At 36.1% G+C, this 21,735-nt stretch overlaps 1 protein-coding gene across 1 annotated transcript; it reads right to left on the bottom strand.

The window, feature by feature from the left end:
* Nucleotides 1-17,832: 17,832 nt before the first annotated feature.
* Nucleotides 17,833-21,096, bottom strand: LOC104230218 (pentatricopeptide repeat-containing protein At3g29230). Its single transcript, XM_070167692.1, has one exon. It carries the CDS (start codon nucleotides 20,974-20,976, stop codon nucleotides 19,168-19,170), a length of 1,809 nt encoding a protein of 602 aa, XP_070023793.1. The 5' UTR covers nucleotides 20,977-21,096; the 3' UTR covers nucleotides 17,833-19,167.
* Between the last annotated feature and the right edge of the window lie 639 nt (nucleotides 21,097-21,735).

The following is a 21,735-nucleotide window of genomic DNA, read 5'->3' as shown; positions in this document are numbered from 1 at the left end:
ATGAAAGACACATAGGTATTTGTAGCACATTTTCTAGATTCTCTGTGCCCCTCCCCCTTTACTCACTTCCGTGCTTGTTGGGGTACCTTTTTTTTTTTTCTCGCCCAGTGTCCCGCACCCCATTGGGGCTGACTAAATTTAGATTCGCGCCGAAAAGTTTTATATTTGGGGTAAAGCGCTCACATACAAAGGTAGACTTCATATCCAAGTCTCGAATCCAAGATATTTGGTTAAAGATAAAGGAATACTTACCACTACACCACAGACGTGGTTGGTTATCCCTCTCTATTATTTTACAAGTGAGTATTTCTTTATACTGACCCCTAATTCAGGTTAGTAATATTATTATTGGGATTTAACTCATGTACACTTAACAATATAATTTTTTCCTATTATTAGTGTATTTTAACCTGCAACAACATGCAACTTATCTTATATTTCACACTACTATAGTCTATACCCTTATTTTGATGGGAGCCTTAGAGCAATGTTAAAGTTGTCTTCGAGTGATCTATATATTGCGGGTTCGAATTGTGGAAACAGTTATTTATTCTTACATTAGGTTAGATTGTCTACATCATATAACCCTTGGGGTGTGGCCCTCTCCGAACCCTGCGTGAACGCGAGATGTCTTGCAACAGACTGCCCTTCAGCAGGGGCGGACGTAAGGTAAAATTATTGGGTTCAATTGAACCCAAAACTATTGACGTTGGGTATAAAATTATATGCAAAAATTCGTTAAAGTTGAAATAAATAGTAAATCTGAACTCATAGCTTTAAAAATATATTAAAAATCTTAAAGTTGAACTCATAGACTTTGAATCTTGGATATGCTCCTGCCCTTTAGACTACCTTAGTTCTATATTCACATTTAGGTTTTCTATGCTATGTAATCATTATTCTTTACTTTCAAAAATAACTAATACTAAGGACACAATAGAAAAATATAATTAATATTTTCTTTATTTTTTTAAAATAATAAATATTTTGAATCACTTATTTTTGGTACCATAACAACTAAAATGGAGTATAATTTTAGAAGGTGAGAAAGGACATCTTTAGGCCATCTCCAACCTTACCTCAATTCTCTGTAATGGGGGCAATTTTTGGAGTAATTTTGTCCCCAAAATAGGGGATGAATAGTGTTCCCTCAAATATGGGGTACACTATTCATTTCCCCCATTACTATTTATCACTTTTTTATTATTATTTTATTATTTAATCTTTTAATTTATCTCTTTATATATACCTAATTATGTTTATGTAATGTCTTTATAATATTAATTTTACATCTTAACTTTGGTGTATAATTTTGATAAATTAATTTTTGTGCATTTATTATTTTTATGTAAAATAGTAGGTTAATTTTCTTATAAGTTATAATTGTACAAAAAATATATAATTATCTCAAAAAATGAATGGTGCAAATATAAAATATTAGATGTTGCTAAAATTGAAAGGTGCGAATATAAAATATTAGATGTTGCAATGATTTCACTTTTATTTGAATTATTAGTTAATCTATAATAATTGCTTACAAATTATATTATTTAAAATTTTATAAAATTATTTTAATGGAAATTACAAATAATTAAAAATAAAAGATGAAATTTGTTTAATTGAAATTAAAAAATGAAATTAAAATGAAAGATAATAATATAATATATAAAAGATGAAAGAATATAAAAAAGTTTGGGAATAAAATAAGAGAATAACTGGAATAAGTTATTTTAAAAATGGGGAAATCATCATTTTAGGAACTAAAAACGAGGCAAATGTGGGAGATGCCCAACTTACGATAGAAAGGTCTTCAACTCTAAAAGCTTCTTTAACTGACCTCATCCATTATCTTGAAAGAAAAAATCTAAGTATCTGATTAATAATCACGCGCAGGAGCAGTGCATGGATAATGCGCTTTCTGTTTAAGACTGACGGAAAGTACAAAGCGTACGACACGACTCAGTTGAAACTTGAAACTATGGAGGCCGAGAGTTAGCTGACATGTGGAACTGTGGCGCGTGGCTGAAGATACTCTTTGTCGTGAATTGAGTTAAGTTTTGAACTCAACTTACTCCGTCCTTCGGAAATTTTAGTGGGCGTTTGGACATAGAAATTGTAAAATTCTAAAAAAAAAGTGAAAAAACAAAAAAATTAAGTGAAAATAATATTTAAAAATTAGAGTTGTATTTGGACGTGAATATAATTTTGGGTTATTTTTGAAGTTTTGTGTGCGATGTGAGTTAAAATTTTGAAAAATAACTTTTTGGAGTTATTCAAATTGTCGAAAAATTTCAAAATTCATCTTCAAGCGAAAATGGAAAATTTTATGGCCAAATACTGATTTCGAAAAAAAAATAAAAGTTTTTCAAAATGAAGTGAAAAAGTTCTTATGCCCAAACGGGCTCTAATAAATTGCTCGATCTTTTTTTTTTGGTAATAAAAAGGTATATATATCTTGAAATTATAAAATGGTAGGAAAAAACTGTATAGCTTTTCAAATAGCAAGACTGTCATATAACATGAATTTTTGGTCTATAACTCAAAACAATAAATCTCAAGTTTGAAAGACAATCCAAAATTTCAACTTAATAAATTCAAAGATCAATGTTTTTTTAAAAATATGAGTTTAAAACTTATACTCATATGGACGGTTAGTCGGTTACACAATATGGGCCTACGCGTCGTCTGTCTCCGCTCATTTTTGCTGATTATTCAACGTTTAAAAGATTTTAAAGCTATTCTAGTGTTCAAACTTTTTTAATTCCAACGTATCCTATAGTAAATATCTAATTTTGGGTATTTCCTACTTCCAAGCCACTATATACGCTATTTATTATCTTTTTCTCTCATTTTTCAGATTTTTCTCTCACATAATTACTGTATTTGATGTAAACTTCTCACTCCACATTCTATCTCTCTCTAATTTGATACACGTCATTCTCAGATCAAAATTCTCACCTATATTCATAAGTTTCTTCTCTGAAAGACCAAAATTCTCCACAATTCCTCCCACAATTTCTTCTTCACACTTCCCAGCAAATTCCTCCAACTCCCCATTTTTATTTTTGGCTGTAACTTTAATAGGAAAGGAAAAGAAAAAAGACAATCTTAGAAGACTTCTACAATAGCAAGACCCAGAAAAACCCACAAGTTCAACCAAATTAGTCTGACCACAAAAGGAGGGGCAGTCAAAGATAATGCAAAGCACAGAAGTTGAAGAACTAGTCCATCGCTGGTAGAGAGACGAATCCTCGAAAACAATACGCAACGTCTTGCCATGATTTTTGCTCGGCTACTGTACATGATACGTGGGAACAATGAAATTCAGGGTTTTTGCTCGACGGCGGATTCGCCGGAAATTAGGGTTAACAAAGACGACGGAGTTTAAGGCTGATCAACTTGAATTTCTGTTAATATATTTCAATATATTTTCAATGTATCACGTTGTATTGTCATATATTTCATTGTATTCATTGTCTTTTTATTCATTGTAATTCAATGTATCTCGTTGTATTCCATGTATTTCATTATATTTACTGTCTTTTTTTTAATTGTATTTCAATGTATCCTGATGTATTCTATGTATTTCATTGTATTCACTGTCTCGCTATATGCCATGAATGTATTCATATGTTTTTTTTTTAATTAATATAATTTATGTATTCAGAAGTATTATAGAATTTTTCTGAAGATTGCGATGTTTTTGGGGTATTTTTCGGTTGAGAATCTTTTTTATAATTGAAAATACAAATTTTGTTATAATTGAGTTTGTTGAGTTATATTAGGAGTCTATTATGTTAATTGATTCACTTTCCGTTTAAAAACAGTGTAATCTCATGTTTCACGCGCGTGAATACAGTCGAATACAATAATTTGTCCAGCTGTAATCCTACGTTTCACGCTATGAATATAGTCGAATACACTCGAATATAACAACTGAATAGCTGGACTTTCCTGATTCACGCCTATTTTTGCTACTGTATTCATGAATACAGTAGCTTAAATACATCTAATAGATCTCATAACAACAAAAAACGTATCTACGATTCGTAATATAGCAAATGGTATCTATAGGTAGTTAATTACCACTAAAAGATAGTACTTTATGAAAATTTCTCTCGTTTAAATGGCACAGTTACACTAAGAGAGGCGGCTTAACCCCCAAGCCAATAAAGTTGTCGCTTTAGGCCTCACAAAACTAGTGGCCCTAAATAATGCTCTTTTTATATGTAATTTAAATATTAATTGTATTTATTAAATAGTGATAAGAAATTTTTTCAACCATCTTTTGCTACCTTGTCACCAATCGTTGATAACATAGTTTTATATTTTATGTTGTCTTTTATCAGAGTTACTTGAGAAAATTCAAATGAAAGTGAAAGGCAATTAAATTTGCAGTTACTTTCTAGTTGTTCTTACTACAACTTGAATAAATTTTATTTATGATTCTAACTTTGTAAGATATTTTCTTTCAAGATCTCTGTTGGCACGCTTCAAGCTAATTACATCATAAAATATATATCACCTTTGTAAATACAAAAATCTACTTGATTGTTACTTTGGGAGGCAATGTTGTATAGTAAGTTATGTTGACGGTCATGGGAAAAGAATAAATTCAAAATTAAACTTAAGAAAATCTTATCAAAAATTAGTAATATTTCAACAAAGATTAAAGGAGTTGGTTACACCGTCAAGATGAAATTGCATCTCAAAAAGTAAAAATGAAAGAAAAAAACTTCAACAACAATATCTAAAATTATTAAATAAGTTTAAGGCCTCTTATAACGTCTTGGCTTTAGGCCTCCAATACTATTGAGCCGCCTCTACTATTAAGGTGTAGACATGTAAACTTTGAACTAGTTTTAATTCAAATCTCATCAACAGAAGGGCCTCATAGGAATTTGTTGAAATGCATTGTTCGTTATCCTAATTAATTCTGCTAAGCTTTCATCTATCTCCTATCAATTGTCATGTAATGTATATCCCACCAACAGATAAAACAAGTGAAATGAGAGCCAAAACTTTCCAAACTTCATCCATTTGTCTGCATGTTAACCTGATCCATGTCTGTTTGTTGACATGATTCTGCTTTGCCAAACAGAAAATTCCAAATTATTATGCTAAATCAAGTCCTTTTTCTTTTCCATCACTTTATTCCACATTCGTTTAAAACCATTAATTCAATCTTTTTTCAATACTAAATTCACATGAAATGAAAGTCGTAATTAATACTACCTCTTGCCCATTTTAATTGATTTTTTTGAACTTTTTTTTCTATGGTCCATAATATTTAATTTTTTATATATCAAGAAAGAATTATTTTCTTTTTTTTAAAATTGTCTTTGGATTAAAGATCTTAGAAATATTTATTATATTTTCAATGAACAAATTAAAATAATATGGTCAATTTTATTATTAATTAATACTAAAATATAAATTCCTTAACGTGTGTGAAACAATCAAAAAATCAATTAAAAATCAATTAAGGTGGATGGGAGGGAATAAGTTATTCTTGAAGATCACAAGACTCTTCCAAACTTATCACCAAAAAGGAAATAAGAAGTGTTAAACAAGGGTCCCGTCATTAAAAGTTGTTGTGGGAATTTACTCTATAATTTACATGACCAACTGTCATTTGATTTCCAAATTGACACAGAAAAAGTTGCAGTTTAACACTCCTATTCATTTTATGTTGCATTATTTCCTTTTTGTTATGCTCCAAATATCTATCTATTTATGTATATAAAATAATTTAACTTTAATTTTTCATTTTACTTTTACTATCTCTTCACATAAATACTGCTAACACATACTCCAATACTATCTACTCCAAGGGCAATACAAGAAAAAATAATTAATTCGTTTTTGAAATCTGAAAAAATTACTTATTTTGGACCACAAAAAAAAGGTCAAAAAATCACTTATTTTGGACCGGAGGAGTATGTATTTTTGTTTTATAAGGATGATAGAAGAAGATTCCTGAAGTCGTTTTTGGAGTGTGATATTAGAATTGATAGGCCAACAAACTGTAGAATCCTAAGAATGAATAATGAGGCAATTAAAAATTAATAGAGTGCTTTAACTCTTTCAATAAATTCACATCTACCTTTCGGCAATCAATAAGTAACATGCTCGCACACCCACCTATGGTTAGTCTCGTGTTGATATTTTTCCTTTTACACACGCTCTTCGTTATTCTTGCACCTTTATTTTAGACATCCATTTCATAATTAGTAATTTCCTAAAAAGGGAAAACTAGAACAAGATCTTTTGTTTTTTTTTTGTCCTTCAATAATTGAGGTTCAAAACCTCTATCCATGAGTAGACTCAGAAAAATACATATTGGGATAACGATCTCGCTGTTTATTTTTCCTTTTACTTATGGATGGAGTGGATGGGCATAAGGATATCGTGAACATGCTTTAGAGAATTTATAATATCCAAAATTTTAAATTTTAATCAAAATATCGTAAAAATAGTACGGGCTGGCCAGTTTTCGGACTGGTCACTCAAAAATAGCCAACGTTTGTCAAGTCATTGAAAAATAACCACTATTTTGCTGCAACAGAGACCAGTCTAGCACAATATACTGGAGTTCGGTGCACTTGCGTATGAACTTCCAACATATTATGCTGGAACTCCAACACACGGAAAGTTCCAGCATAATATACTGGAAATTCGAGCACTTGTGTATGAACTTCCAGCATATTATACTGGATCGGTATACTTTGCTGGAACTCTAGTATATTATGCTGGAGTTCTAGTGTACTTATGCTGGAGTTCAAGTATACTGCTAGAACTCCAGCATAATATACTGGTGTATTTTTCGGGTTTTGAACAATGTTTTCGCTCAGATTTATCTTTACATGAAAACTGGCTAAATTTTGATTACTTTTGAAAGCATGACTATTTTTGAATGACCACTTATAAATCTGGCTATTTTTGAATTTCTCCCCAAAATATCTCATGGTAGCTGGGCTTTGTCAATGGTTAAGCTATATATTTATGGGAAATTGCTCTCATTGGCACAAAGAAATAGCAAGTGCAGCAATACTTGGCACCCGCAGACTTAAAATTCTAAATTCACCTTCTTTATATACACACCCTACCCCAACTGCAGGCTGCTGCTTTCTAATAACCAGCTCTAATTCATCCCTATGTTGATCTCCCTCCCAGTCATGTTGCACAACAATACCCAGACCACTAACTTAAATCTTATGGTCCATGCAGCGCAGGAAATTTTTATGAAAATAGGTTCGCAATTACGAGCAATATGCACATGACTTTCCTGATAGTCAAGGAAAAAATCCAACAAGAAGTTGATTGGTACAAATTTACCTGCACCGGATGTTTATTAGTTTGGTGTTACCCCCCGATGCAAGTAAGTTTTTACCGACATTATTATTGTATTGGAAAAAAACTGAGTTTATATTAAAGATGATGTGGCATGACACATGGATTAGTTAAATGGTCAAAGCGCAGCAATTGACTAAGAGGCACGGATGGAGACAGCCACGGGAAGAAGAATTTAAATAGGCACGAGACGACGTATAGATACGAGTCTCGTACCAATTTAAATTATTTACAGCCAACGGATTAGAAGGCATTGAAGGCAAAGATCTGATGACAGAAAGGAGTCCAAATTCATTATTAAATACTTGATACGTTACAAAATTGGTATTTAATAGGAATGATTGTATAACGGCTTATTTAATGTCATTTATTACTCATGATTATATCATTAAAGCTGAGGCTTCATTCCTTTACCTAGAATTATCTATAAAAGGAAGAAGTATCATCATTTGTAAGGACACAGAATACTATTGAGAATTTATTGAAATACACATCTATTTGCTTTTTTACCATCGTTCTCAAAAGTATTTTATTTTTGTCTCCTGATTATCAGTAACCCGAATTTCTTTTTAGCTTTGACCAAAGACTCAGATTTTTGGTTAAACAAATTGGTTCCGTTACCGGGAATCTGATAATCTTTCCTTTTAAGCTATATCTTATCTATTGTCGTCACCATGTCAAACAACAACGCCGACAACAATAGTAATAACACATTGGGAAACCATGAGAATCAAATACATCAAAATCAAGATGACGTGGTTCCCTCTCCTCTAAATTCACCACGTCAATCTCGTGAAGGCACTCCTGTTACTGAATCCCGTGCTGATCAACAAGAGCAATCTGAACATTTTGAAGGAGTTACAACTGAAGCTTTGCAAAAGCTAATTGATGCACAGGTCGGCAAAGCTCTTCAGGCACTTGTTAGTCGATTGCCTGCTGCGCCACCTACACCAACTCCTAATAATAATACATTGGAGAACCCCCGTTCTGGTCTTGATAATTCTGGAAACGGAGCAACCCCCAGTGAACCACAAGAAGGGGGACCAGGTAATTTAAATAATTCGTATTTGCAAAATTTAGTACTAACCTTGCAGAAACAGCTTAAGGAACAAAATGAGCGTATTGAACAAATCCCTGGAGTTCCGCCTGTAATAAAAGGAGTAGACATGGACAAATACTCACAACAACCATGGAAGCCTAGTGCTGCTCCCCTTCCAATTCCGAAAAAGTTCAAAATGCCTGACATCCCGAAATATGATGGTACTACAGACCCACGTGACCACGTGACTGCATTTACAACCGGCGTAAAAGGCAATGACTTGACCAAACAAGAAATTGAATCAGTATTGGTCAAGAAATTTGGAGAAACACTCACCAAGGGTGCATTAACCTGGTATTCTCTTTTATCTGAAAATTCTATTAATTTTTTTGCTGAGCTTGCAGATTCTTTTATTAAAGCACATTCGGGAGCACAAAAGGTTGAGAAAAGGATGGAAGATATTTTCAAAATCAAACAAGGGGATTCGGAGTTGCTTAGAAACTTCGTTGATAGATTCCAGCGTGAAAGAATGACTCTACCTCGTGTGCCTGACAATTGGGCTGCTATAGCTTTTGCAAGTAATTTAAATGACAAAAGTTCTGAAGCCACGAGACGACTCAAAGAAAGTCTTCGAGAATTTCCTGCAACCACATGGAATGATGTTTACAACAGGTATAGCACGAAGCTGCGAATCGAAGAAGATACCGTACCTAAGCTTCATCATGAAGAAAGGGGCGGTACCCGAAGGTCAGAAACCGAAAAAAGATCAGGTAAAAACAGGTACGATCCATATATGGGACCTGCAGGAAAAGACCCACGGTCGAAACAAGATAGCCAACAATATGATCAAAAATCGAGGAACCGGGATTCTGGCTCTTCTTCAAAGTTCAGGAATGATCGGAACAGACAAGAATCACGAGATGATGACAGAAGTTTAAAGGCACAATTCGGTGGATATAATTTTAATGTCTCTACCTCCGAGCTCGTAGCTGTTTTAAGAAGCATGGGAGATAAGGTACGGTGGCCAAAAGAGATGAGGTCAAATCCAAGTAAACGCAATCCGGATCATTGGTGCGAATTTCACAACGTTTACGGGCACAAAACTTCAGAATGTAGATTCTTGCAGAGTGAAGTGGATCATTTATTGAAGCAAGGGTACCTCACTGAGTTATTTAGTGAGAAAGAAAAACAAGCTTATATGAAAAACAGACAAGAGCCACCACAACCTCCTTCACCCAAGAGGACAGTGAATGTCATAAGCGGGGGAGAAGATATTCACGGCGTAACCTACACAGCCTCCAACAAGGTTTCTAAGGTAACGATTACACACGGGAAACGGGTGCGGCAGGTCCTTGAAAATGAAAGTATTTCGTTCGATGACGCAGATACCGAAGGAGTGACAACTCCACATAATGACGCACTGGTAATATCTTTACTTGTACATGATACTAATGTAAAACGAGTTTTGATTGATCCAGGGAGTTCTGTAAATATTATATTACTAAGGGTACTACGAGAAATGCAAGCTGAAGACAAAATGATACCCAAGGCGCACACCTTGTCAGGCTTCGACAATTCAAGTGTAGTAACAAAAGGTGAGGTATTTCTAACAACTTTTGCTATGGGTGTTGTGAAGGAAACTAAATTTCAGGTAGTTGATATGGAAATGGCCTACAATATGATCATGGGGAGACCATGGATACACGATATGGACGCTGTCCCATCAACTCTACATCAGGTTATTAAATTCCCATCACCATGGGGAATTTGCCAAATTCGTGGGGATCAGCAGATGGCTAAAAGTGTCAACGCTGTAACAAGTACGAGCGCCGAAAATAAAGAAAAGTTGCAATTACAGGAAACAGTTGAAGGTAAAAAAGATCAAACTTCAACTGAACAGGAAAAGACGGATTTGGACTCAAGACCTGACACAATACAAGAACCTGAAGAAAATGAAAGCATCAAAACTTCTTTCATCACAGACAGGGGGACTTATTGTTATAAAGTAATGCCCTTTGGTCTCAAAAATGCTGGGGCAACCTATCAAAGGTTGGTCACCAAAATGTTCCAAGAACATTTAGGGAAAACAATGGAGGTATATATAGACGATATGCTCGTCAAAACCCAGCAATCTCATGATCATATTTCTCATCTATCTATTACTTTTGAAATTTTGCGAAAATTTAATATGAAACTCAACCCAGAAAAATGTGCATTTGGAGTTGCATCAGGTAAGTTTTTGGGTTTTCTTGTTTCTAACCGTGGTATTGAAGTGAATCCTTCTCAGATCAAAGCAATAGAAGAAATCCCTGATATCCTTACTAATAAAAAGGAAGTACAAAGATTAACGGGAAGAATTGCAGCTTTGGGGAGATTTATTTCCAAATCCTCAGAAAGGTGTTTTAAGTTTTTCTCTGCACTTAAAAAGCAAGATCATTTTGAATGGAATGAAGATTGTCAACAAGCCCTTAGAAATTTGAAAGCTTATTTGTCAAAACCACCGTTGTTGGCAAAACCGAAGGTGGGGGAAAAACTTCTCATTTATCTGGCCGTATCTGAAGTCGCAGTAAGTGCTGTTTTAGTCCGCGAGGACCAAGGTAAACAATCTCCTATTTATTATGTAAGTAAGTCCTTATTGGAAGCTGAGACACGATACCCACAGCTAGAAAAATTAGCATTAGCTTTGATCATGGCATCTAGAAAGTTAAGACCTTATTTTCAATGTCATCCCATTGTTGTAGTTACTGCTTTTCCGCTTCGAAATATTTTGCATAAACACGAACTTTCAGGAAGATTAGCAAAATGGGCTATAGAACTAAGTGAGTATGAAGTTATTTATCAACCCAGGACCGCTATAAAGTCTCAAGTACTAGCTGATTTCGTGGCTGATTTTAGCCAGGGGATGCATTTAGAAGCAGAAAAAGAATTACTAGTTTTTAATGGTGCGAACCCGGGGACTTGGGTTTTATACACTGACGGTTCATCTAATGTAAAAGGGGCAGGCCTAGGAATAGTCCTCATACCACCTGCGGGTGAGACCATTAGACAGGCTATAAAATGTCATTCTATAACTAACAATGAAGCAGAGTATGAGGCTGTAATTGCAGGTTTAGAATTGGCACGAGAACTCGGCATAACACAGATTATAATCAAGAGTGATTCTCAACTCGTGGTTAATCAGATGTTGGGGACTTATACAGCCAGAGAGTCACGAATGCAAGAATACCTCGCAAAGGTACGGGAGTTAATAAAGCAATTCCAAACTTGGAAAGTAGTGCAGATCCCAAGAGATGAGAATGTAGAGGCAGATGCTTTAGCAAACCTTGCATCCGCAGCAGACGTGGCAAACAATACAGATGCTTCAGTCATACATCTATTTCATTCCGTTCTTGAATCTGATAAAAACGAGGTAAATTTTAATCATCTAACATGGGATTGGAGAAATGAAATTGTTGCCTTTTTACAGCACGGAACCGTGCCTAATGACAAAGGAAAGGCTTACGCGCTTCGCAAAAAAGCTGCACGATATTGTTTATATCAAGGAAATCTTTATCGAAAGATGTTCGGCGGACCACTAGCAAGGTGTCTCGGACCCTCTCAAACCGAATATGTCATGAGAGAAGTACATGAAGGACATTGTGGGAATCACGCAGGAGGACGGTCACTGGTAAGAACGTTAATTCGCACAGGATATTATTGGCCTAAGATGGAAGAAGAGGCAACCAGTTTCGTGTCCAAATGTGATAAATGTCAAAGGTACGACAATAATATGCACAGACCAGCTGAGTTACTACATCCTGTTTTAGCCCCATGGCCCTTTATGAAATGAGGAATGGATATCGTAGGTCCACTTCCACAAGCAAAAGGTCAGGTAAAATTTCTACTTGTACTTACAGATTATTTCACTAAATGGGTAGAAGCAGGGGCATTTAAATAGGTACGAGAAAAAGAAGTTAAAGACTTCATATGGCGAAATATAATATGCCGCTTTGGAGTACCAAAGGAGATCGTGTGTGACAATGGACCACAATTCATTGGAGCTCAAGTTACAGAATTTCTTCGAAGTTGGCAGATCAAAAGAATAACGTCTACGCCATATCATCCAGTGGGGAATGGACAAGCAGAATCAACTAACAAAGTTATTATCAATAACTTGAAAAAGAGGTTACAAGATTCAAAAGGTAATTGGCCTGAGGTGTTACCTGGAGTATTATGGGCTTATCGTACAACGACCAAAACAGGCACTGGAGAAACACCATTTTCAATGGTTTATGGTACGGAAGCCTTAATTCCAGTTGAAATAGGTGAGCCAAGCACACGATACGATCAGGCAACGGAGGAATCTAATAATGAAGAGATGCGGGTTAGCCTAGATTTACTTGAAGGAAGAAGAGAAGCTGCTTTGATAAGGATGGCAGCACAAAAGCAAGTAATAGAACGATATTACAATAGGAAAGCACGCCTCAGATTTTTCAAAATTGGGGACTTCGTGCTTAAAAAGGTGTTCCAATCTGCAAAAGCTGCTAACTCAGGAAAGCTAAGTCCAACATGGGAAGGACCATACAAAGTCCGTGGCATTGCGGGAAAAGGAGCATACCAGTTGGAAACAATGGATGGTAAAGTTTTACCCTCACATTGGAATGCTGTCCACTTAAAAAGATACTACTTTTGAGAAAGTACTTACGGTCAGGTATCATCATGTTAAAATTTCTCTCTTGGTTTATTAATATTTTACTAACGATTTTAGATGCTAGGCAAAATATCCTAACTCGTGCCAAATGATGAGTCACAACCTGCAAGGCAAAATGGAGTATTCTTAAATTCCTAGCCCAGGGTTACAATTAATCTGATGGAAATACACACGAGTTAGGCGGTCTTCATCTATAATCGCACCTTCGGGTCCCGCATATCTTTCTGTTTCAGGAAAAAGGGCTAAAGTAAAAGAAATAAACAAGTGTTCGAGGCTTCATACTTCACCGCTCAAACACTTGGGGGACAACAATATTGTACACAATACGTGTAGAAATGCAGATACGAATATCGAACGATAGAAGTCAAGTGTTGATAAAACTTCAGCATTCATGAGAATAACAGAGTCATCTCTCAAACTCATAAACAAAGTCACCTCTCAAACCCTTCTTAATATGTAAAGATAGGGTCATGACTATGTACTGAAACAGGTTATGAAGAAAAACCTTGTTTATTTTATGTTATTTACAAATCTGTTACAAGAAAAACAGTTACGAGAAAGTTGTAGATGTATTGTAATACATGTAACAGTCAAACACTTGTTAAAAGTTTATGAATAAAAACTTGCCAAAGTTGTTTCATACAAAACGTGTGTTTTCCTATTTCTTTCATCGTATTATAACACCATTATGAAGTTGAGACGTCTTCTTCATTAAGTGTCGATAAAATAAAAGGGCCCTCTTTTATAAGCCTCATGTTAATAAGTCATGAGAAGAATCATAAAGCATTTTCAAAGGATAAAAATGCTAAACTACTCTATAAGTCCTAAATAAGTAAGGAAAAGGCAAGAATAGAACACATTGAAGTACTAACGAAACTTCTTAATATAATTAAAAAGACTAAGTAGAAACTTAGTCAATAAAGGTTTATACAAGTGCCCCATTATGATAACTGGGGACTTTCACCAAAAAATCCCTTAAAAACTAAGGGATAAAACCATCATCCAATTGAAGGGGTTAGCACATCCGAAGTTGCAATATTAATTTCACTTTCAGCCACAGGCACGGTGGCAACTTCTGAAGAAGCAGCAACATGAACGGTTTCAGCTGAAGCAGGAATTGTAATCCCAATTGCTGCAGTAGTCACTTCTTCATTTAAAAGTTCTTCTGTTCCAGGAACTTCAAGTGCAGGAGAAGGAGTATCAGTAGACTGTTGGCTTTTCTCGATGGTATCTACGACTTTGGCCAGTTCAGACTGCAAGTCAAAACCTTCTTGAGCAGCTTCCGTCAAAGCATCACGACGAGATTTCAGGAAAGCCCAACTCACCTCTATGTTAAAATTTTCCTCTAGAAGTCCATATTCCTTTTCCCACATAGCAAGATCGTTTTTTAAGATTTGATATTCAGCTAAATGGGAATCAAGGGAAGCTTCAAGAGAAGCATGAGAACTCTTCAAGGCATGAATCTCGTCAGAAGAAGTCTGTAAGTCAGCCTGAGCTTGAGTCAAGCTTTGCACTAACTCTCCTGCATATTCTTCCTTCCTAGCCAAAAGTGCCTTCAGCTCCCTAACTTCTTCACTAGCCCTGGATAATTGTTCTGACAAAGAGCATTCCAAAAGCTCTTTGTCTCTTTTCAATTGGCTTGAAGAGGCTTTGACAGTTGCCAGTTCAGAAGTTAAACCACGGTTTTGCTGCTCCAGGAGATTTTTATCTTCTTGCAACTCCTCTATGGTCCCTTGAGCATTCTCGAACTGCTCCTTCCAATTGGTTGCTTCAAGCTGGGCTCCCCTAGCTATTTCTTCGGCCTCGTGGACAGTCTTTTCAGACTCACGGGCTTTTCTTTCCAGTAGGGAAATTCTTCCCATTAATTCCGTGCCAATAAGGTTAGCCTACAGAGATAACTCATAGAAATGAGAGATTGAAGATAATTAAAAAAAAACTTGTTGGTAAAAATACCTTCAAAGTAGAACGAACTACGTCATTCATCAGAGTTAAGCATCTATGGCTCTCCATCTTCTTCTTTTCGATATCTCCAATTAGAGGTTCGAGCCAAACATCGGCTCTACCGGTCTTCCTCAAGAGGCTATGATTGGCAGGAACCTCCAAAGTAACACTTCTCATAGTCATACTTCCACTGCTAGAACCTATCTCTGTATGATGAACAGAGGGAAGAGGAGAAATGGAAGGAATGGAAGGAAAAAATGTAGAAACCAACGCAGGAGCGGAAGCAGGTGCGGTAGAAACAGCCAAGGGAACGGATATAAGAGCGGTAGAAACTGGCAAAAGAACGGAAGTCGTCAAAACTAGTAAAGAAATACTTACAGTTGGCAGAGGAATGGAGGAAATAGGAACAAATGAGGAAAGAGGAGCTTCATCAAAAACAGGGCCGAGCTCGCCACTCCCGAAACCACTGTAAAAAAGATGCTGAATTGACTCATTATTATCTCTTGGTTCGGCGTCCTCGTCAGAATGAATCAAAACAGGCTCGGTGGTGGAGGTTCGAGCAGGAGTGTTTTCAATTTCATCATCAATGATTATTCTTCTTCAGAACTTTCCTTTGTAGCTTTCCTTTTAGGCAGCAAGGCTCGAGCCTTATCCAAATCAAGAGCAGCATTCGCAGACATGCGAATGGCCATAGCTACTTCAGCCGTCATTCCTCTAATGCCAAATCCTGATTAAAGGATGGATATACATGATTAAAGTTGAGGAAAAAGTGCTTAACATGTAAAAAAAATTCATATAAAAAGGGGGATACCATGTGTTTTGACCTTCCAGCCATGTAAGGAAGAAATTGATTTCCAAGTTCTCTGCTCCCTAGAAGCAATCTTCAAAAGTGAGTCTACCCAACCACGGAAGTTGGGAATAGGTTCCACATCTCCCATGGTTGCTACAAAAAACCAAGAAGGGACGAGGTTAAAAACAAACTTTCTTTTGAAATTCTCAAAAGTAGGTACGGTAAATAAAAGAAAACCTTCGTTCAAAATTCCACTTCTCAGGGAAGGGAATATTTGTTTCGCCAATCAAGTCCACCGTACGAATAGCAACATAACGGATATACCATCCACGATCTTTGTCATCCTCAGGATTTACCAAAACTTTTTTGCTCCTTGCAGTTAAGGTAAAAACCCTATGGCGTATTAAGTTAGGATGGTATAGATGAATGAGGTGAGAAAAGGTGAAATTGACATTGGCCTTGGAGGATAAATATCTCAAACAAGCCACTGTTCTCCACACTAATGGACCGATTTGGGCCAAACAAATTGTAAAGAAACGACAAAAATCGAGAATAACTGGGTCAATCGGAGGATTAAAACCTAAAGTGAAGGGGTAAGTGTAAACAGAAGAATACCCACTTCTAAAAGAGGAAATTCTTTGATTTGGGGAAGGAATTGACATTCGGAGACTATCCTTCCAGTTACAATCTCTTCTTATGGTGGGGATTGTAAGCTCGGTTACTATTGTTGGGTAAGTATCGGCTCTTTCTAAATTTTTAATTTGTTTTTGAAGAGACGTTTTGTCACTTTCAAAAGACAAATCGCTGGGAACTATATCATCAACTGAGGGTTCTTGAGAAGAATCAAGAATTTCCCTACTTTTAGAAGAAGGGGCTTTTGGGATAGAACTCCTTGAAGAAGAACCAGAGGAGCCGCCTCGCGTAGATTCTAACCCTGTTCGAAGCCTACCTCCTCCGCCTCTTCTGTGTCTAACAGGGGCGTTGGGGAATTGATCTAGAATTGGAACTTTTTTACGGTTAGGGTTTGAAGAAGACATTGTTAAGAAGGAAGTATGTGCTGAAGATTTGTGAAGAAGACAAAGGAAGAAAAAGTTATGTGTAAAATGGGAACCGTCAACTTTAGAAGTGTAATGATGAAAAGCCTATAATAAAGGCAGCTATCACTTCGTAAATAGTGAGAATGAAGAAGTCTCGAAAAAGGGTATGAATAGCGGAATCAATTAGAAAATGACACATGGGCAGAACATTAAATGGAAAAGACTGCTGAGGCGTTAATATTGTCATGAGCATTAATTGTGGCAAAAATTCCTTTTACATGAAGATCCACTTCCCAATTATTTAATTGATAAAAAAAAGGAAAGTGGGGGGACTATCTGTATTGGGAAAACACTAAGTTTATATTAAAGATGATGTGGCATGACACATGGATTAGTTAAATGGTCAAAGCGCAGCAATTGACTAAGAGGCACGGATGGAGACAACCACGGGAAAAAGAATTTAAATAGGCACGAGACGACGTATAGATACGAGTCTCGTACCAATTTAAATTATTTACAACCAACGGATTAGAAGGCATTGAAGGCAAAGATCTGATGACAGAAAGGAGTCCAAATTCATTATTAAATACTTGATACGTTACAAAATTGGTATTTAATAGGAATGATTGTATAACGGCTTATTTAATGTCATTTATTACTCATGATTATATCATTAAAGCTGAGGCTTCATTCCTTTACCTAGAATTATCTATAAAAGGAAGAAGTATCATCATTTGTAAGGACACGGAATACTATTGAGAATTTATTGAAATACACATCTATTTGCTTTTTTACCATCGTTCTCAAAAGTATTTTATTTTTGTCTCCTGATTATCAGTAACCCGAATTTCTTTTTAGCTTTGACCAAAGACTCAGATTTTTGGTTAAACAATTATGCATGATGGGAGGCAATATTGTATCATTGAAGAAGAACAGCAATTTGTATGTAAACGGGGGTACCTTATCATGGGATCACAAATCCTGCTGAAATGGCTTGTCTAGTTATTTCGCCCCTCAAACCAAGCAAACCACAGATAATAGATAGCACAGAAGTTTGCCAAATTGAAAAAAAAAAAACATTTCCTAGTGTGCAAATATTATAGACTGAAAAGCTGGAAGCTTTTGAAGGCCGGGCTAAGAACTGCGAAGGCAAGAACATTAGTTGCAAGAGATTCCAACACTATGTGAGCTTATCTTCAGCTGCTTTTTGAAGCTAGTACCTTTTTTATCAGCTAGACGATTTTCTACAATGATATCATATTACAGCTGTTGCACCTGCTCTTCCAGGTTTTCCCAAAGAGCTCCTGTCTTTTTAATCTTAATGAGGTTGCCACAGGACATTGGTATATATACACCACGAAGGCTTAAGCTCGAGCCTAACCAGTTGCATTCCTTAGCTGATTGAATGATTTGAAAGACTGATATTTTCAGATTGATTTGCCTTTGCCAGAAGAGGAAAGCAGCTCTTTCTTGCCATATCACCTTAATTGCATATACAAAAGGACTTCCCCATGGGATGGACAATCTTCTCTTGATGATCATTTGCCAAATATTGAAGTAGCATAATTCCCCAATATCATCTCAAAGATGAAGCTCCAATCTCCATTTGGTAGGCGCCGTTCCCTAACTCTATTTTAAGCAGGTGCTAATTACAGATGGACATTTATCACTCTTTCCATGAGACATCAGTGAAAGGAGAGAATTAAGCAGCAACATGGTCCAAATAACTTAGATCAAGATCAACCATAATTGTCTCTGTTTTTGGAGCATCTTCCTGCTTCAACGGAAATTTGATCCGTTTTAACTACAGTAAATTTTCCCTGGCATTGCACATCTAGCACAGGGATAAGACAGTAACAGATTAACTATTAAGAAGTTGAGGACTAAATAACTTGCTGAACTTTTTCCTGAAATATTGGAGATATCCAAAGACTAAATCTGTATTTGAAGTACAGCTTCATTATAACAGACTACAGAACTATGCTTGTTCTCAACTCATCATTATCTAAAACGTATTTTCCACTAAGCTAGGTATATTATGCACAACATTGACAATGAGAAGTGTTCTTCAGTATCATGTACTAACTTGTTGATTTGGGCAGGATATTGGAGAGAAGAACGTACAACAAATCTCACCTTTATTTCAAGTGCCGTTGCTGCTTTGTGAGAGATTGATCTCAGAACTCATACTCATCATGGCAGTTTGTGCCATTACATAATAGTTTTCTGGGGAAAATATTTACAAGTGTTGATTTACTGCATCAATCTCAGATATCTGGTCCGATATAAGATGACTCATCTCTGTTCATGAAACTAATCATTCATCACAAAAACCCACTGGAACAGGACGGAGTAATTTAAGATGCTGACTTAATCCGTCTATCATATGATAAATCTTGTCTGATTTGACATGAGATTTGTCCATCACTGTGAACTCATGGTATTCATCATTCAATGCTAATAAGCTAGCACCAGATTGCTTTGGCCTGCCAATGCTCTTCATCATCAACCTTATGTTAGCAACATTATTCCAGTCTCCTGCCACAGCATAAATATTTGACAGTGCAGACAGTTTTCCAGCATTTGCCGGCTCTAATTTAACTAGGAGGTTAAGCACGTCATCTGCAAGTTCAACAGCTTTATGCATCCTGCAAGCCCCTAAAAGGGAACCCCAAATTTTAATGTTCGGTTCAAGTGGCATTTTTCGTGCAAGATCAAAAGCTTCTTTAATATAGCCACCACGACCTAAAAGATCAATAAGACAACCATAATGTTCTATTTCAGGTATTACCCCATAATCTTTCTCCATAGAATAGAAATAAATTATTCCCTCATCCACCAAACCAGTATGATTGCACGCACACAAGATACCAACTAATGTCACTTTATCAGGCACAAATCCTTCTTGCTTCATCCTAAAGAAAAGCTCAAGTGCCTTCTTTCCACGTCCATGCATAGCCAACCCATGTATCATCGCATTCCAAGAAACCAAATCTCTCTTTTTCAGCCCATTAAAGACATTATAAGCCTTATGCAAGCAACCGCACTTGGCATACATATCAATCAAGGCATTACAAACCAGAGTACTAAACTTGTACGTACTCCTCTCGACGGAATCATGCACTCTTTTACCCAAACTAAGCATGCCCGATTCTGCACAGGCAGCTAGAATGCTAACAATAGCCGCAACATCAAGCTTCAAACCTGCCTCCTCCATTCGCATATACAACCCAATTGCCTCCTTTACAAGGCCTTTTTCAGCATATCCTGATACCATTATTGTCCACGAGACAAGATTTTTGGAAGGCATCTTATCAAACAACATCCGAGCCATCTCCAAATCCCCCACTTTACAATAACCCGAGACCATCGTGGACCAAGAGACAACATCCCTCAACGGCATCTTTTTAAACAATTCAAACGCCACAATCATTTCCCCAGCCTTAGTATATCCATCTAACATAGTATTCCAACTAACCCTGTCTCTTTGAGGCATTTCATCGAACAGCTTTCGCGCTTCGCTCAAATCACCCACTTTCAACAACGCACTAATCATAGAATTCCAAGAAACAACATCTCTCTCCTTCATACCTCGAAACAACTGACCTGCAGTTCGTACACCAACTATCCCACACTTAGAATATGCATCAATCAAAGAGTTAGGCACATAAATATCATCCTCAAACCCCCATTTCACAACATGAGCATGAATCATACTCACAACACTCAACCAACACTTCCCCGAACAGCCCTTTAACAGAAACGAAAAGGTAAAATTATCAGGAAAAATACCAGCACACTGCATATCAACGAAAGTAGCAAAAGCTTGAGATGAGTTAAAGTTGTGAATATGAGCTCTGATTAAAGCATTGTACAAATGCACATTAGGGTAAGGTACTTGACTAAAGACTTTTAAAGCAGAACCCATTTGGCGACAAAGAGAAAAAGCTGTAATTAGTTTGGGAGCAATGAAAGGGTCTTGTTGAAGATTGGATTTGTATACAATTGCTTGCATTTGCTTCAGTTGGTTAATGTCTCTGCATTTGTCTAAATCCCATAATTTCTGCTCGAAATGTCTTCGCCTTGAGACCCAAGTAGGAGCTCGGATTGGTGTTGGCATCTGCATCTTACAAATGGGAAAAAGTGTTTGAAATACGAGTTTGGATCTTTAGCTCTTTGATGGAGAGTTTGTAGAATTTTTGCCGACCTTTAAAGCCTCATTCATCCAAAGACCTGCGCCAGTCGGATAAGGTTTTATTATCCGTTAATACTAATCATTCGCTGTGTCTGCTTCCGGTAAAAATAGCACGCTAGCCAGTTTTTGGACTGGTCATTAAAAAATAATCAGCTTTTATAAAGTCATTGAAAAATAGTCAATATTTTACTGCAACACAGAAAGTTCCAGCATAATATACTGGAGATCGGTGCACTTGTATATGTACTTCCAACATATTATGCTAGAATTCCAACATGCGGATAGTTCCAATATAATCGGTACTTCAATCTCCAGTATATTATGTTGGACCGATATATTATACTAGAACTCTAGTACTGGAGTATTTTTACGAATTTTGAACAATGTTTTCGTTCAAATTTATCTTTACATGAAAAGTGACTAAATTTCGATTACTTTTGAAACTGTGGCTATTTTCGAATGACCACTTATAAAGGGATCTTTACATAAATAGCCGGCCATATTCATTATTTACTTTTTATAATCATATACATAGATTGTACAATAAATATACACATTATATACATACAATATACAAATTATACATATATTATACATCCACCAACTATTTTTAATTTAAGCGGTTGGGTGGGAGACTATTTGGGTTAGCACGGGCCCAACGTAGTGCTTGTGATGTAATAGCTTATAAGG

The sequence above is a fragment of the Nicotiana sylvestris genome, chromosome 2 (assembly GCF_000393655.2).
Source record: "Nicotiana sylvestris chromosome 2, ASM39365v2, whole genome shotgun sequence".
NCBI classification, from domain to species: Eukaryota; Viridiplantae; Streptophyta; class Magnoliopsida; order Solanales; family Solanaceae; genus Nicotiana; species Nicotiana sylvestris.
This window is presented reverse-complemented; position numbering and strand designations above follow the sequence as displayed.

Bases quoted from the DNA above. Each gene is read 5' to 3' on its own strand.
- LOC104230218 (XM_070167692.1), bottom strand. From the start codon at position 20,976: ATGCAGATGCCAACACCAATCCGAGCTCCTACTTGGGTCTCAAGGCGA.